Source organism: Leptosomus discolor, chromosome 2 (genome assembly GCF_034619465.1).
Source record: "Leptosomus discolor isolate bLepDis1 chromosome 2, bLepDis1.hap2, whole genome shotgun sequence".
In the NCBI taxonomy this organism is placed as follows: Eukaryota; Metazoa; Chordata; class Aves; order Leptosomiformes; family Leptosomidae; genus Leptosomus; species Leptosomus discolor.
Window position 1 is genome coordinate 7,501,488 of NC_141392.1, and position 19,205 is coordinate 7,520,692.

Sequence of the window (19,205 nt, forward strand, 5' to 3'; positions counted from 1 at the left end):
ATCTTGGCACCTGAACTTAAAATTACTTTCATGGAACTCTACTGAACAGTCCTGTAGACTGCCAGTATCACTTTTTTCAATATGAACACAGAAAAGTACCATTAGGACAGCAATACTATAGCATAAAACTACATCACTGGTCTCAGCACCTGGAACAAATACATCTACAAAGGCTACAAAGGGACTACCTCTTCATGAAGCACACTTAAACTTGGATTTAGTGATCAGAATATTCTAGTCCAGGCCTAAAACAAGTCAAGAAAGGGTACAAGTTATCTCAGCCAGCTTTCTCTTCAGTAAGCCCTTTCCTTCATTGAATACTGTCGCTATAACTGTTAGCTCCAACAAATCGGTTAATAAGCTGCATCACCCTAAGTGGGTGACAGTGCTTCAGTACCCTCTTGGTAAGATCACAGAAGTTTAAAGAATCATAACAACAAGGCTTTCAAACCCCTGATAACTGCTTGTCTCCAATGATGCTACTTCACAGTATTATCCCAGCAACATTTGTAACAGCAAGACAAGCTGTTTCAAGAACTCAGTTGCTTTCCTGCCTGGGTTGCTTCTGTAAAAACCCGTGCCAACGTAAGACCAATATTGTAAAAAAGGCAAACTTTCAATAGTAACTCTAACTTCAGTCAATTCTACCAAAACTGAGCTATACCTGGATCACTAGAATAACTGAGAAGATTGAACAGCCCAGGAGACCGCTACATATGGCTGTTGTCAGACCTTAAAACAGCCTTAACCAGTGACAAAAGATTCTAAATTAGAATAAACAGTTTGAAAGCCTGACTAAAAATTCAGTTTTTCTGTCATTCAGAATGCTGCAGAAAAGGAATAAATATACAAGGGCAAGCCTTTCATTGTTAGTCAAGCTAACTTTCCTTTAACTGTTTCTGCTTAAGGGAAGAAGTTGCATTCAACCTTTTGGATAAGCGAAGAGTTATAAAATCAGCGACTAAATGAAACTGGTTAAGAATTACGTTTAGTCCTCCATGAAAGTTCTAGACAATTATATGATTTTTATTCACACACACAGAGTTGGTAAGCATTCAGAATCCAAAGGGATGATTTAAGACTCTTGCATTCATAGGCATTTTGACCACCAACACTTAAGTATTTGCATAAGTGTATTTAAAGTTTTCCATGTGAAAAATAAGTCACAGCTGCATGAAACGGAAGCAGATGAAAAAACATTGGATAAGATGAACAAATTGTCCCACCATGAAAACCCTCTATAGCTTTTTCTTTTTGTCAAAAACTTTCATAAAAAAGGAACAAGTATCACAAGTATCCCTTTTAACATTTTATAAGCAAGACATTAACGATATCACAATTTACTTAGCTGATACAACACTCTGCAAGGTCAGTGTTTCCATTTTGACCTGTTAAAGATGGAAGTAAAAACCTAAAGCTCACCTTAAGAAAATGCTTGTGGAATACCAGGATAAACTAACCACATGGCTTAAAACATTTTTCCTGACATACAAAAATTCAGAGCTGTCATCAGGCCTGAATTTGACCCAACATATAGCGGCATGATGGCTTTCCCTGTTTTGGTTTTCATGCTCAAGAAGGTTATGAGAACATTTCTAGTGAACACAATGGATTTCTTACCTTCAACCCGTGATTCCAAGTACTTATCCAGCTCAGCATCTTTTTTCACCGCCTCATCTGAGACCTTAGGAGCATTTGAAAAACAAACTAGTACGATACTCATGTTATCACGACTCCCCTATATGACAACGAGAAAAGAAGAGTTAGGATCTTTAGTCTTATTTTTCATTTTTCTATTTTAGTCACATTTTTACTTGTTCCAAATACAGTACTACAGATATACCTAGGAAAAAAGAAACCTTGCAATAAAACTCTATTTTGATTAATAAGAAACTCTAAGTTTCCCAACTAAACTACTCGCTAAAATTAATTTTACTGATTTTTTCTTGTACTTCTAGTCTTAAAGTTTAAAATATTTCATGGACTTAGTTACTTGTCAACGGTCTAAAAACAGCATCAAGAAAACAGGTCAGAAATTGGACAGCCATTTAATGTCACCTTAAGCCAAGTTAAAAAAACCCCTCATGTTGCAAAATGAAATGCAGAATACTTGTCCCAGACTATTAGAATAGCTAGCTCCCAATACTGATTTATTTCAGTTTGGGAGCATTCACCTAAGACATTACATTTGCTACAAGTGTTTATCAGAGCACCTGTGTCATCATAGCACCTTGAAGAAAGTAAGCACGAAATATGAATCACTTAGTATGGCCAAGCTGACCTTAGACTATCATGTGCTCAGCAGTATCAGCCAACAGCTTTTTCAGATACTAACTTTAATGCCAGTTCTTCACTAGTGAGCTCTGATACCACTTTCCTGCTCATACTTAATTTTCAATGTTATAATCAACAGCTCAATTTAAAAACACAGTGTCTAAATCTCTTATAAGGAGATCCAGCAGAACTGTAATTTAAACTCCTGGTTTGAAATCAAGATCTTAATTTATTTTTGGGGAGGTAAAAGTTTAAGTGCCATTAGTCACTGCATATTGTTTCTGTGTAAATCCAACCTGCTATACAGTTCCTGTCATCTACCACAACAACTCCTTCTCCTGAGGAAATTAAGTAGGAATCTGGCATCAGAATAAATGCTTTCAGAAGTACTCAGGAGTTATTCTAGGTTCCCTTCTGTGCCAAGCACATGGGGACACACATCTTTTACAGCAGGTAATATTACGCGGTACAATTCACATCCTGAAGACAGAGGACAACATTCTAATATAGGTACAAACCGCAGAGATCCAGGACCTGACTTTATAAAATAAAGACGAGGTCAGGGTTCTGTTTTACTGGAAGTATACTAGAGTGACCATCCTTTAACAAGGCTGGTCAAGTGCTTGGTCAGAAAAGCCACGGCATTTAAACCAATCATATGGTGTATGGTATATGTTGGAATACAACCCCGTTTCTGGAAAAAAGTTACTTACCCTTTAGTGTTAGAATTCTGAATTTTAGTATTTTCCTCAAAATTGCACGTTTGGTTTGTGGCCTAATGAAGGAACTCTATTTGTGCTAGCAGGAGTTGCACTTTTCAGAGAATACTGGAAATTGTATAGCTATGAAACATTTGGAGACAGACCTGTAGTTGCTACAAAAAACCTCTCAATTTGAGGACCCCAAGCAAGCTCAGAGGCAACTCTCCATCTAAGCTACAACGAGCTGAGGACACCAGATGACAGATAAACCATACCTTGAAGAGGAGATCGTGCAAATGCTGGTTTTATGCAAAAGAGACGAACACAGCACAACTTGAAAGAACAAAAAAAAAATACCTTGCACCAAGTTTATTAATTTTGAAAATTCTGTATTTGGAAACAAAGTTTAGAGCTGGAGCCATATGTAAGCATTACTTGAGAAAATAATAAACCTTTAGTTTTGCAATTGCAGTTGCCTCTACAGGGACAAAGGATGAGTCTGTATATTCTTCAGCAAGGGCATAAAGTCAAGTAAGTTTGAGGAAAGGAAGAGGGAGAAGGGGAAAGGTAGGCCAGGAACTGCTGCTAACACAGTACCCATCGAAACAGAAGATCATTTTAGAACAGCTGCTTGGAGAAAACAGTTACATACCTTATGTAAACAAGTGTCCACTACCCAATTGCACACTTTTTCCAGGTCATCTGATACTTCAAGTCTAGACTTAACAAATTCACAGAGCTCTTCATTGCTCATTACATCCCAGATTCCATCACAAGCCAAGATGATAAACTCATCTTCTTCTGCCCTTAAAATTTCGCAAACCTCGGGCTCTGGAGAAACAAGTTGTTCTGTAGGGCCTTTACCATCAACACATTTGTAGTCATAGTCCCCCAGAGCTCGAGAAACTGCCAATGAACCATTAACACGCTGAATCATTACACTGCCTCCTGCATTCTGGATTCGCTCTTTCTCCCTTGGGTTGCAAGGTTTGTGATCCTGTGTTGAAAAACAGACTTGTCCATTCCTATAGAGAACAGCACGTGAATCACCACAATTGATAAAGTATACATGCTCAGGTGAAATCATAACTCCCACTGCTGTTGAGCCACTTCTGTCCATCCCATTTCTGAGGTCTGAGAAATTGCGCATATACTCATCAATTTTCAAAAAGCCAGTTCTGATTCCACTCTTGACATTTTCCACTGAAGGTTCAAGAGCAGATCCAGGTTTTTCTGTCGCCCTAAAGTCTTCATTGTTAGTGATGTGTTCTAATAAGTGCGTGGAGCAGTAATTTGCAACACGAGATCCTGCGTGACCATCATAGACAGCAAAAAAGGACCAGTCCTCTAAGCCATGGGGAATACCTACAACAGCTGTGTGAGCATCTTCCATTTCCACTCTCCATCCCTGCATACTGCTGAGGCCATAACGCAAGCCGTTCCCTGCACCATGAGCATTATGTTTTTCAGTTTTTGGTTTATCCAAAAATGCACCCATGTTTATGCAATACTGAATCTGGAAAACAGAGAAGAAAAGTCTTATTTATAAAACCACCACTCCATATAAGCTTTCTTTTTCCTCTCCTGTGTTTCTTCTTTATAGAAGAAGTGATAAAGCATGCACATGTGCAGAAGTCAACAACTCTAATGGGAGGAAAAAGCAATTAATAAATGTCATGAACTTACAGACCCCTGTTTGCATTTTTTGGCTGGGGTGTTGTGTCTTTTAAAGAGCTACTTCATCAAAATTAAAGGCTCTCCATATGAAGGCAGAGTAGTTCACATACCTTTGCAGCCCTGCCAATTTTGTCATTCTCCACATAAACTTATACATGCTGGAGAAATGACAACCATATCCCTTCTATTCTCCTTTCAGCTTTATTGTGGCATGAAGAAAAGCTAATACTTCATAAATAAGAACTGCCTGGTCTCACCAGCTTTGCACGTACCGTGCTACTGCTGTATTCTTGTAAAGCATGGCAAAAGTGACAATAGGGGAATCCAGGCCATCTGCCAAAGGAAACAAGGCAGCAAATCCCACTTCGATCCAAGAAAACTTCTCACAGGATTCTCTTAATAAATTACACTTAGTTCTTTGCAAAACTTTTCCATTTTTACTATCCCTAAAAGACATTCACGTGGTCACATGTGATTTTAAGTTCAAAGATAACACTGATTTGTTTTAAAAATGTAACAAGTCACAAGAGATATGAGCTAAGGGAAGAAATCAATGCACGGAAAGTTAAAACTTCTTCAACATTTGGAGATCTACTTCAAAAAATATGAAAGAACCATCTCCAATGAGCAAGCTTGCAGGTAAAATATGAGTAATCTATGTTGAAGCTTTACAGAACTTCTGACTTCCTCTCTGTATTGCAAGGTTTTGGAAGCAGGGGGGCTACAGCAGCTGCTTCTGTTAGAAGCTGCTAGAAGCTTCCCCTATGTCTGATACAGCCAGTGCCAGCCAGCTTCAGGACAGACCCGCTGCTGCCCAAGGCCAAGCCCGTCAGCGACAGCGATCAAACCTCTGGAATAACACATTTACAAAGGAGAAAAAGTTACTGTGCAAGAGCAACTGCAGCCAAAGAGAGGAGACTACGTGAGAAAGAGCTCTGCAGACACCCAGGTCAGTGCAGAAGTAGGGGGCAGGAGGTGCTCCAGGTGCCGGTGCAGAGATTCCCCTGCAGCCTGTGGTGAAGGCCACGGTGAGGCAGGCTGTGCCCCTGCAGCCCATGGAGGAGCAGATATCCACCTGCAGCCCCTGAAGGACCCCATGCTGGAGCAGGTGGCTGTGACCATGATGAAGGAGGCTGTGACCTCATGGGAAGCCTGTGCTGGAGCAGGCTCCTGGCAGGACCTGTGGAGACAGGGGAGCCCACACTGGAGCAGGTTTGCTGGCAGGACGTGTGACCCCATGAAATGGACCCAGGCTGGAGCAGTTCATGGAAGACTGCAGCCTACGGGAAGGACTCATGCTGTAGACGTTCATGGAAGACTGTCTCCCGTGGGAGGGACCCCACGCTGGAGCAGGGGAAGAGTGTGGGAGTCCTCCCCCTGAAGAGGAAGGAACAGCAGAAACAACGTGTGATGGACTGACCGCAATGCCCATTCCCCATCCCTCTGCACTGCTACAGCGGGAGGAATTAGGAGAATTCAGGAGTAAAGTTAACCCCGGGAAGAAGGGAGGGGTGAAGGGAAGGTGTTTTTAAGATTTTGGGTTTATTTCTCATTATCCTACTCTGATGTGAGTAGTAATAAATTAAACTAATTTCCCCAAGTCAAATCTGTTTTGCCCATGACAGTAATTGATGAGTGATTTCCCTGTCCTTGAACCATGAATCTTTCCTTATATTTTCTCTCCTCTGCCCAGTTGAGGAGGGGGAGCGACAGAGTGGTTTTTTGGTGGACACCTGGCATCCAGCCAGGGTCAACCCACCACACATCCTGTACAAGACCCAGTTGGACTACATAGACCCGAAAACTACCTTGCACTTTACAAAGTCAGTAGAGAATAGATTCTTTAACCCAAAGATCCCACAGTACTTTTCTGAGAATTTCAGAAACTCAGATACCACAACCTCTGAACATGCTAAAAATGACTGTCCTATAAAACTCTTAGTGACAGGATGTGACAATTATAGCAACCTTCATCCGAAAAGAATGAGAGAATTCTGCCATGACTGATGCTGAGCAGTCAGTCACCAGGTGTCCGACACGCTAGTACCCATCAAGCCTGCAGAGTCATGATAATCTAGTTCTGGTTTAAGAGTTTGTTACTAGGTCAGAAAAAGAGGTTAGGAAATCCTTACTTCTGCCATTCCCCTCACGTAAACACATTTTCAGCATACACAGCTTACTCTGACAGGAGAGATAAAAAGAAATAGTACAATGCAAGAAGGAGAAGATTACAGTTAGATTCTGTACCCCACCTCCCTTTTTAGGTAAAAACTGTAGGGCTTTCCTCCAGATAATCCAAATGTCATACTGCCTCTCTGCTACACCGACCTCCATGAAGGGCTGAGGATCCCCGCTACTACACAGACCCCAACAGTTTGCTCACCAGTTATGACACTTTCGAACTTGTCTCCCACTCTTAGTTTAATACAATTTTCAACAAACTTCCCCAAATACTGCAGCAACTCTGTATCTGGTTTACTTTTTAGCCTAGTTTCGCTGTCTGTCTCAAGTCAGGTTTAATGGCCTTTGATTCAGGTGCTACTAACACCATGCAAAAAGAGCAACGTGGTTCTATAGGAGACCGAGTACCATGTAACTTGATGTATTTTTTGTTTAAAAGCACCTGGCTAAGTCAAACTAACTAAGAAATGCCAGAATTTAAACAGCTCTTATGTTTGAGTACTACTCTATGTTCTAATCACAAGTCTTCAAACTATCTGTCCTGACACAGAATAAAACACTAATGAGACTCCAGGTTCAGGGAGATTTGCTGGAAAAGATGATTTCTTAAACTATCAGCTAGAAATTGAGGTTTTGCATGGACAGTATAAACACTAACACTACACAATTACCCCCTCTAGTCTGGCTATGAGATACTCCCATGATTTTTGATGATTTGTCACTTATTAGGGAACGCTACACTTGCATAACAGTTAGCTGTCTCGACGTATCAGTCTTCTGCTATCAAGTCTGATGTTACAACACACAGGCCTGGTACTCAGTAAATAGTCTATAAAGTAGCACTTAAAAAAGGAATTGTGTGACACCAAAGAAAGCGTCCTGAGCTTTTTTTTTTGCTCTCCAAATTGGGTATTCCATGTACAAGGTACAGATCCTCAGCTGCAGAATCTATAGTAAAACCAAATTAAGAAAACATGCTCAAAGGTTGTCGCCAATCTGAATTTAGTCCATATAAACATGGATTTTATAAAGCAAAACCAGAAATACCAATTTCTCAGATAATGACATATCTAATACAAGAAAAGACACAGAATTAGTTCAAACCCACATCACACATTCTCAAAATACTTTCCGTACTTTTAACAACTTGAAAAGTCATTAAGCCCTTTCAAACACATACTATCCTTCTTAAATTCCCCCCACCTTCCCAATCAGTTCAATTTTATGATATGATCTAAAAAATTCCATGCACAAGAAACCACAAATACTATCTTATTCTTTACCGCTGCAGTCACCATCCACTGGCCTCTAATTCTATTACCTGGGATAGCAAAATTGAAGATAAAATGACTACAGAACCCTATGTTATGCATTGTAAGCTTAACACTTTAATTTGCAAGTGAAAGTTGTAAGTTACATTCTGCTCACCATTATTTACATCATTATTTTTCCTTCTTTATCTGAAAAGAGTATTTGCAACTCTGCAAATCAGTGGAAACAACACACAACAACGCAAATGAGGTATTCATTACTTAGCGAGACACAGCCAAAATGCTTTTCACAACTCTTGCTCTTGAAAGATCTGATTTGGTTTGAAAAAAAACAAACAAAAAAATGGGTGTCATAAAAGCAAAGCAAGGCAGTGCTACACACCACCACAAACAAGTGCTCTCACTGCTCTCAGCAACTGATGTTCTCAGTTAAGAGCTGAACAAGTGACACAGTTTTAACAGTTCAACTAACATCAGCAAATGAGATTCTTGAAAGGGTTCTAATAGCTGATGACCACTCATTCACAAGTTACACACAATAGAAAGCTTATTTAAAAGCACACAAAAAAACATTCTTACCAGTAACATGTAATACAGGCCTGAAATGCTGCCAAAACAACACAAGTCCTCCAACACTTCAGACCTTGTATGAGATTCCTTTAATTGAGTTAAGTGTGTCCTTATGTTCTTAAAATCAAAAGTGTGGAAATCATAGAATCATTAGGTTGGAAGGGACCTCTGAGATGATCTAGTCCAACCATTGACCTAGTAGCACCACGCCCACTAAACCATGTCCTGAAGTGCCACATCTACACATTTTTTGAACCCCTTCAGGGATGGTGACTCCACCATTTCTCTGGGCAGCCTGTTCCAATGTTTGACTAACAAAACATGTGACTAAGGAAAAAAGATCAAAACCTATCTAATTGCAAAAGCCTGTAAGCTCAGTATTGTTTTTTTATACGCATAAAAAATACTGTTTAAAAACCCAACAAAAGCGTACATTCCACATCTTTGCTTTACCTATTTCCCAGTAGCTTCGCTTCTTACAGCACAGGAGGAGTGAGAAACAGAAAAGAAAGAGGATACTACTCAAGTTCATATTCTTGATATTCTAAATATCCCACTTCATATTACAAATCTTTAAAGAATGCAGAGATTGACTTGCGGTCAGTAAGAAAACAGTAAGTATAGAAATCAACTTATGCCTGGTCCTATAAAAGACACCAAACATACAGAAAAAGAATTCTTTTTATCCCTGTGTATATTATGTAGACTGTATAAGGCAGCAGCTGGTTTGAAGACCAGATGAAAAAGGTCAAGACATTTCAGTGAGCATGAAAGAAAGAAGCAGTGATTCCACTGACTCACTGGAACTCGGGTTTTCGATCAAAATTATCAGTGATAGTAAAGCACAAAGACAACTTAAAATTGATGAACCCCTGTTCTGTTAAAAACTTCATTTTTAACAGTAACAACTTTTAGCATTAAAGTTATAGAAAATAAGCAAGTGACATGGCATACAGGTGAGTACAGTATATTCCTATCAGGTGTAATTTGTACTTCACATCTACAGTGTCAACACACACAACTCACTCAGCTGTGTATTTACCTATGTACAAATTAGTTAAGTAAATCAGAAATACCTTAATGAAATCTGTGGTATCATACCAAACCTGACGTTTGCAAAGCTAAACCTGATGCTTCCATCTCTAACTTTAAGCATATTTGGCTAGATACAAGTCAGTCTTGACTCAAGCACCTAGATAATGCTTAAGTCAGGTCAGAATTCATTAATTACAGAATCAAACCGATTCATGTTGGAAGAGCTCATCCAGTCCAAACCTCTATTCAAAGTTCAATCAATATGATATCCAATACCAAAGATGACTCAGGCCGTTCAGATCCTTGTCAAGTTTTGAATGGAGATTTCGTAGCCTCTGAGCAACCAGTTCCTGTCTGACCACATTCATAAGGAAAACAGAACTCCCATCAGTGCAACCTGTGTCCTTTGCCTCTCGGTCTTTCATGACACATCTCCAGGAACAGCATAGCTCTACCTTCTCTATACCCTCCCATTATGTACCTAGAAGACAGCAACTGGATCCACCCCTTGGCCTTTTCCCCTCCAGACTGAAGAAACTCAGCTCTCACCTCTCCTCATACACCACATGCTTCAGCACCCAAGCAACAGAGTGGTCCTCTGCTCCACTTGTTCCACTATGTCTATGCCTTGCCTGTACTGGGCAACCACACTCCACACCATATTCCAGATGCAGCATCATCAGTTCCAACAAGAGGGAAATAATCACTTCTCCCAACATGCTGGATAAGCCTTTTTTAATACGGCCCAAACCTTCATCGCTACAGACATACTGCTCCCTGATGTTCAACTCGCTTGTCCTCATTTTCCAACGGGACCTCACGGTTCTTTTTCTGCAAAGCTCATTCCCAGATAGTCATCACTCGGACTATATTGAGGGAAAAGGTTACCTATTCCAGTAGGTACACAACTTGATTAAACTTCCTGAGGTTACCATGAGAATTTGTCCAACCTATCAAGATCTTTCTACCTAGTGTTAAGGCTCACCCTTTTGCTACTTGACCACACCCTCCAATACAGTACCAAATCTGCTAAAAGTGAACACTCTTCCACTGTCCAGGTTGCTAATGAAGATTTCACTATACTTCCTCTGAACAGTCAAAACCTCTCAACAGTTCTTGAGGGACTTAAGAAGGCATTAAGTCCCAAACACCTTTGTAGAGCAAGACTCAGTCTTAAGAGACAGCAGAGGAACAAATGAAGTGCCCCCCTTCAGCTAGCAAATTCAGCCAGAGTTTTAATCAATATGCGTAAGCTCAAAAATTCAATACCCCTTCAGCCTTTCAGATTTAATTTCCAAAGACCCCATTTTTAAATGAAATTTAATTGTGTAACATATTAGTTTGAGAAAACAATTTCATTTCCTTCTGGTGAAAATGTTTACCCTACAAGATTATTAGCTGAAACTTCCAAAATCTGGAAGACCACCTCTACTCTAATACCCAAAACTTTCTTTGAAATGGAGAAGGCCTTAGTTCTCATCCATGCTCCACAGACTATTCTTTAAAACAGTATATATTCTTCAGATCAATAACGGAAACTTAGGATTGCCTTCTTCCAGTAGTCTTCCCAACTCTGAGAAAAATAAAAGAATAATAATTATTATTATTTAAAAAAAAAATAAATCAAGGACCTTGTAAGTGCCAATAATAACTAGCGCTCAAAGGTTTTTGGAAGGCCTTCAGAGGAAGAAAATATTTCCCCCCCTCTCTGGCAATGGAAGAAGCTGAATCCGAGTGATGTGGTGCTAAAGCAGCAGCTCTAGCTACTGCTCTGCCATACACTCTTCATCTCTAGTTTTAAATCAATAGCTAAGCTTTCCGAGAGAGTTCAGGCTGGTTAGTAACAAAAGCTGACATCCCCTTCCCAGAGCAAAAACTCAACCCAAGGCTTACTTCTCTCAAGTCCTAACATATATTCTTCTCTGATGTTTCTTACCCGATACAAATCCTACATGAGGTCCTTATCTCATATACAGGGAACATAAGGAATAATTCAGGCTCAGGAAACCAAACACATCTACCCTTTTGAGGTACGGAAGTATGAAGACAAAAGCCATGTCCTCTGACACTCAAGAAAAATTTGTGATCAGCACCCTTTTCCCCACAGCTACACATTGAAGACTTTATTTGGTATTAGATCAGCCATAAAGTAAATGGTCTTAAAATCAGGTCTGTGAGTAAGTTTGAATTTCTTCCCTTTTTAAAAGAAAAACAACCACACCCACTGATTTTCTCCCAAGACCTACTTATAAAATGGTAAACAGCTCCTGCTCAGTTACAGATATCCATGGTTTTTTACCACACCATGAAGGAGAAACAGGCAGCTACCTTAAATGAAAAGCACGCTCCTTTCCATATAGATTTATATTTAATAGGCAGAAATATTTACTTGCTGGTTGTCATGAAGGCAGCCAAAATGTAATTTGATTATAAGGGTCTAAAAGCCATAATTAAAGTTTTGTAGATACTATAAAATAATTTTCAGATCACATGTCAGTTTCAAGAACATCAAAACTACACTAATGGCTTGACGGTCAACAGTCCCAAAGGCAGTAACATATCTTTTCATATAATAAGAATGGTCAAACATCAATCTTTTGGACTTAGGTCATAAAAGTGTACTGTAAAATGACTCTTCCTCAGAAGGATTCATTCAACAGGCCAGTTATTTTTAATAAGTCAGTGTTGTGGAAAAGAAACAGTGCCAGAGTTTCCTGTTACAAAACACATGTGCTCCTGCTATAAAAAAAGAATGACGTTTCAACAGAGAAAGTGCTGCACTAGGTATTAAAGAGGTAAGTGACGAATAAATAATCAAAATATCTGATAAACAATTTCAAAGCTTACTGAAAGTGCAGGAAGTAGTAATTTTTCTGGTTTAAGTAAAAAATTCAAACTTAGGCTTGGTAGAAAGCTCCTCTGTCTCCATTTCCATCTTGCACTCTCTAGTGTGTAGGCATGTGCATACACACACTCTATGCACTGCATGTGTTTACACACTCTGTAGGTAGTTTTGACATTCATAAAGATTCCCTGTACCCTTCAATTTACACAAGAAAGACTGACAGCATATTGTAAGTAATCTTTTACTAATCTTACATTATACTATCTATTTATACTACATGTACACTAAATACAAGTTCATTTGATGAGTGAAACCAGCTTTAAAAATGTTTATTTTTGATGCCAGAAAACTTGGGATCACTTTTCACTTACTGACACTGGCAGTACATAAATTCACATTAGGCAAACGGTCACTGAATTTCTGAGCAAGGTCTACTTGAAGCTTGGCCGTAACAGCTACTCTAACTACATAGCCACAAGTACTGGCAGAGTCAAACAGCAATTATCGAAATCTAAGAACAAGATGTGAATATTTTGCTTTCACTTAAAAATTAATTACATAAAAGGACAATGATTATCATTCATGTCCACTCTCTATTTGGTTTATATGTTTTGAGGGAGGATTTTTTGGTTTTAAATAACCTGTGGCCATGGGAGTCACCATTAGGAAGGATCTCAGCTGACCAAAGACACTGACACAAAGAAATTAAATATCAACATAAACCTTCAACATAGAGCCCACTATCAATAACTTCTCCTCCCAGGATGACATGAAAGCAGCCAAACAGGCTTTTAAACCAGGAATTTCAAAAATTCTGCAAGTTATTCCCATCACCAAGTAGAATACATGCCTAGGAGCTATAGTACAAACTTTGAAGTGAATTTCTGCATCTCTATAGTTACAACAGTTGGGGGAAAAAGAAACAGTAGCAAACCCAAACAAAACACACAACATGCCCCCACCTCACTACTTCTAAACCAGCAAGTTAAAAATGAAGAAGAGTTGAGAATGTGCTTCAGCTACTCTAAACCAGTCTGGAGGTACAAAACAATCACAGGGGTAATTTAACACTGTGGATTCACATCTATTTTCAATGTCAGTAGCAGTATCTGAAAACATTACCGCTTCTGCTCTGCCTCCACTACTCACCACTACATTGTGCCAGCAATTTCTTTTCTTTCAGAACTGCTGGCCCACACATTTTTGCCCCTACCCTTTGAACCGTTTCACTGAAGAACTGCAAGGTATTATGAAACTTTGTGGCTTTGACTGCAGTGGGTTTAGAAGCCAGTCGCCTGGATGGCACATCCAAGGGGGATCAACAGGGAAGACAGTGGGAGAAAATAGAAATGAGCACCAGGAGCTAGGTTAAGAACTGTAACCTTCTTAGCTGTGTTAACACCAGAAAAACATACGCACTCGTGGTCTTTTCAGAGGTTCATTTTATATTCTGCTTTCTTGCACTTTAGTAAAACACAGATGAAGCTAGGTAACTGCAGATCTTCAAGCTCAGCTTATACGGCAACCATCTGTCTCTCGTGGACAAGTTGCACACTTTTATGCGTGGGTTTTTATTTTTCTGGGATGCAGTTTGGTAGGTACAAAGTTAGAGATCATACCTCAGATATTCAAGATCAAGTTCCTAAAAAACTCGAAAGTGGACTCTGAATCTAGCTTTGCAATCACAGCATGTAGTACAAGGCCATCAGTGCCTAGGTTGACACATTTTTACAGTCACCAAGCTTTTATCATGCAGCTTCACCCTTACCCAAGTTGCAGAAGTCAGTTTCACACAGGTTTGTGGCCAAATGAAAGCTTAACATATATGTATATATGCAGGGCTCTTCCTAGTCAGCTACACATGATGCTGTGCTTGCAACTTCTGATAGCCAGCAGCCCTTAGATCACATTGGCACCACAGCTAGGGACTTCACTGAGAGATGAGGAATGCAGGGTCATTCTTAGGAAGGCTCTGCTCTAGTCAGTCTTAACTGATGTCACTCATCTTAGTTTTCGATGTAACAACTTCAAGTTTTCTTTACCAAGATTTCCTCCAAATACTACGAATCCTGGGAAATTCAACCCCCTTTGCTATCTGCAGTTTACCCAAGTTACAGAGTAACTATTGAAAAAGTGACACAGAAGATACATAAATACCCAGGCTGGTTCATCACGTCCAACATGGGCCAGGGCAAAGCAAACAGACTATTGCTTCTAGCACCTCCATGGGAACAAAATGAAGGCCAAAGTCTTTAGGAGCCAAGACTGCTCTGCATAATCCAGTATTCACGCTCTGGTACTATCTTCTTGAAGTAGGAATTTGGTGCACTGGCACCCAAGTGAAATGGGACTGTCCAGGCTTACTAACCCTGAAGTCACATTTTGTCCTTAAACTCTGCAACTCAGTGTCACTTTCTTGTACCACCTGGAAGACTGGACTGCATTCTTGTTTATCCCTACTGCCCATACTATGACAAGATTTATACCTCATGATATCAACTGAAATTCCTTTTGTTTGACCGTATCTGCTTATACTTCCCGTACCAAATGAGCACATTCTCACTTCTTTACTGGGCTATTCAAACCAGATGCATGCGTGGCACTTGCATACCACAAAGCATTGACCTAGTGTAAAAGAAGTGAACCTTGCCTAATAAAAGTTTATAGTTATTTTTAGGCAGAAAATTTTTTGGTTCTCCAAATTCAGTAAGAGATGAACTATTTTAAGTTAAATTTAGTTTGTTCCTTTTCAGTCAAACCAAGCACCACCAGCCAGGTTTCTATTAAAGAAATAGCACCTAAAACTTTGAAGAAAGAGCACCAATGTTTAGCCAATACACTATTGGTATTAAAAGTGAAGAATTTATTTTACTCATTTGCATGAAGCAGTATGTGACTAAAAATAAGTTCCTCCTTATTCTAAATTTAGGTGTTTAAGAAAATTTCTTTTCTTACCTTTTTCAATGTTTGTTTACTAAAAGTTTCAGATGCATTTTTGTGAGAACAGGGCAGCAATGAATCACCAATTCATACCATGAACAAATTGTTCCTAAACAGGTCTGAAAGACCAGGATAAGTGTTCTGCAGCAGGTCTGCACAACGGCAGTAAAACACAAACCCATTTATTTATATAATTGAGGGGTGACTTGTTGATTCATACAGAAATCTGAGGGAGTCGGACACAAGGGCTGGGCTAGATGAGTGCTAGAGGTCCATTCCAACATAAATTAGTCTGTGACTTGCACGGTATAAGAAGAGTTGTGCCTTTTTTCAACTTGTTACATCACTGCAAGTTAAGTGCAAACACACTCAAGACAACAGTAACAAAAGAAACCCCAACACACAAAACACATTTGAACCCTTCCTTCACTGTAGCAGCAGAGCAATCAATGCCACCTCCTCGACGCAAACCTGCCACTGACCTATGCCATCATCCAACTTCAGAGTTGATATCAACTGCTTGATACCAACAGTCCAGACTTGTCCTGCCACTATTGACAAGTGCAGCCTAAGGCAAGCAACTCTTCCTGTCAGAGATACCAAAATATGGAATCAAGACTGAAAGGCCTCCACTTGATCATAATTCTGCAGGTTCAGCATATGCAATAAAGCTATTTCATGGATAGTCTTCAAAATACATGCTTCCTGCTTAAAAACAGAAACAAATTATTCAGAAACATACAAATCAAAATATGCAATCTCTATGACAGGTATTTGTGGTGGTGTGGGGGGATATTTTGTTTGTTTTTATTAATGTAGCTTTGTAGCACTGAATTTTTTTTTAAAAAAAGAAGTCAGAGTAAAAGAACATTGACTTTTAGTTCCCTACACACGAGTTTATAAGACAGTGACTGAGTAGTAGGACAAGAGTTCTCTCCATCATTGTTGGATGAAGTCATGATTGAAAACCAGTAGCCAAAATATTTTCATCGACCTGGAAGACAATGTCAACCTTTACCCTTGAAAAGGTGATTCAAGAGTTCAAGCTACAGTGGACTTGTAACAAAAATTTAGAGATTTTCTGCAACTGATTAAAAAAGGTAACTTAAGCAATACTGCTGCTATCAGTGCATTTATGGAAATACAGAGGGGGGGAAAAAGCCACACACAGACAGTAAGCTGGTCTCAACACACAGTGGCAAAACACTTCCTGACTTTTACTGACTGACACTGTACAGTCTTTTGTGTGAGAAAATGCCTTCCTCAAAATCTGGCTCAGCACATATTTAGGTGTTGAAAAATCACTTTTGTTTTCCACTTATTAACAGTGCCTTGTACTGTAGCACAGAGAAGCTATGCGTTGTTATATTTCCTCCCTACTGAAAATAAGATTAAGCAAAATTCAAATGCATTTAAAGAAGAAAAAACCCAACACAATCCTTTTATCTAATCTGTTCTGAAGTTTATGTTAAATTCTTGGTCAATTACAAATTGCAAACTAAAACACAAAGTAAAAGCCATTATACCTTCCCACAAATTCCCAAGCAGCAGAATTTTTCTTACCTGTAATTGCAACCTTGTCAAGGTTCTACTTCAGTGCTGACAGAATTAGTTTACATTCCTGCTGCCAAGAAGCACATAACAGAATGACTTGCAAGACCTTGAGATAACAGTACAGCACACAACATCTGCTTTACTTTTGGTATTTCCTAGAAAGAAACAAAAAAAGAAAGTAGTTAGCTACTCCAGATGGTTTACAACAGATTTGTATATGATTTTTTTCATTAATACAACTTCTTCCTAAATACAAGTGCTTGAACTAAAGCAATGCTTGGATGTCAAAACACCTGTCAGTAAACACCATATTAAAGATTCATGCTAACAAAGAATCAGATTTATTTTTCCCCCCAGTCATCTAGCCTATTACCTGGCATTCAAGTCCCTAAATTCAGTAACAGAAGGAATAGCTTTTGCATGCCTGCTAGCATACAGTGCTATTTGCTTAATTTTATTCTCTTGCTCAAATGAGAGAGTACGCTCCTCGAGCATTTCACAACACTGAAACCCACCAAGTGCAGCATGTATAATTTGCAAGTTCTTTATTCTGCTTGTTTAGATGTAAAAATGCACAAGAGTTTAAAACAAAAGCAATAAGCCTCAGTCACAAAGTATTTCAGCCCCTCTGAAATAAGAATCATTGTGTTTCTTTAAAAGCAGTTTCTAGAAAATTAACCATAAATTCAGCTTAAAAGGTAAAAGTAGCAGATAACTAACAATTCAGACGTGTGTATCTACAAAAGCATCTAGGCACCTACCCATTGTTTTGAACAGGATGCAAATGCCCAAATTCCTTCATGGATCAGGGACTACATACTTAATCTTATAAATCACCGCATCTTACAAAAGTTACCATGACAGTACACTGGTAGAAGGAAGCACTACAGAAAATTCTGGATAACAGCCAGCTTGGTCTAGGGCATGACAGAAATACAAGCTTTATTGTAACACTGATGACTTTAAACTCATTACAGCACACTGATGAGCTGAACAAGTGATAAAGGGGACATACTGCAGAGACTGACTTTAAATCCACTGATTGAAAAAGACAGCTATGCCATTTCATTATGGCTTGCCTCTTCCAAACACTAAATAATGCTTTTCAACTACCAAAAAGCATCAAAAGCAAGAAATTGCTCAAAAAAAAGGAATACTTTGCTACCATTTGAAGAATCGTAGGGGTTCAGTAAGTTTTACGCCTGTAACATTAGTCTGCTGCAAGCCCTGTATTTTCCCCAAGATTCTCTCTTGCTGGGCACCACAACGGGACAGATGGTTCAAGGAATCAAACTGAAGCCAGAAAAAGTCAATTACTTTCTGCCACTTGAGGTCTCCGACCCAGCTTAGGAAATGCAAGATCAGACAAGTGCCAATGCCAGAAACACAGAAAGAGCAGCTGCTGCCAATTCAGATTTGCTCAGAGTATTGTGAAACTACACCTTAAGCAGCATTCACTAAATCATTAATGAACTCCAAAAAAGTATTTTGAAAGAACTAGATGCAAGTATCCTAAATCGCTGTATCAGACTACATGGCAAAAGCCCTCCCAAAAAAAGGTTTCAGAAAAAAAAAAAAAAAAAAAAAAAGAGTTGTTTCCACATCCAAGAACTTCAGCCAAAAAACCCACAAGCAGCACAGGTTCACAAAGTCACACAAAATAGCCTAACTCCCTCCTCTTAAACGCGCCAGTGACTAGGGCAGAAATGCAGAATGCGTGACCAGAACACAACTCCCTTCCAGCACTGTCTCCCACCTTCAGAAGATCCCCTTAACTAGGAGGGCACACGGTGCTTGCACGATGAAGTGTTCAAGAGCCTCACTTCCACTGGTGCTACTCCAGTAGCCTTTAGAAGCAGCTGACTCACAAAAGCAGACTGAAGACAAGCATTCCCAGAAGCAGGTGGCTTGACCCCTCCCAAATTATTCTACCCTACAGAGGATGTGAGAGCATTCATTAGACAAGGGTGACTTTTAGCCTGGAGCCAGGTTGCTTACAGTAAGGCAGACTCAAAGATATTTTGGGCTAAGAGCATCTTATCCCAGAATATGCTCTTAGCTGCACAAATTGCATCTACACTAATTCTCAGAAGTGAGAAAGACTGTACTCAGTGTCCCAAAACACAAAAACTTCTTAAGATACAGACTCCACCACTG

At 39.4% G+C, this 19,205-nt stretch overlaps 1 protein-coding gene across 4 annotated transcripts in view; it reads right to left on the bottom strand.

Moving 5' to 3' along the window:
• Positions 1 to 19,205, bottom strand: part of PPM1B (protein phosphatase, Mg2+/Mn2+ dependent 1B) — a 65,103-nt gene that overhangs the window by 20,977 nt on the left and 24,921 nt on the right. For all 4 annotated transcript variants that reach the window (XM_086461861.1, XM_086461862.1, XM_086461859.1 and 1 more), the window contains exons 2-4: positions 17,058 to 17,203; positions 3,628 to 4,491; positions 1,621 to 1,738 (exon numbers count right to left, since the gene is read on the bottom strand). In XM_086461861.1, coding sequence (XP_086317987.1) covers positions 1,621 to 1,738; positions 3,628 to 4,473 — 964 coding nt within the window. In that variant the 5' untranslated portion in view covers positions 4,474 to 4,491; positions 17,058 to 17,203. The remainder of the gene's footprint in view (positions 1 to 1,620; positions 1,739 to 3,627; positions 4,492 to 17,057; positions 17,204 to 19,205) is intronic.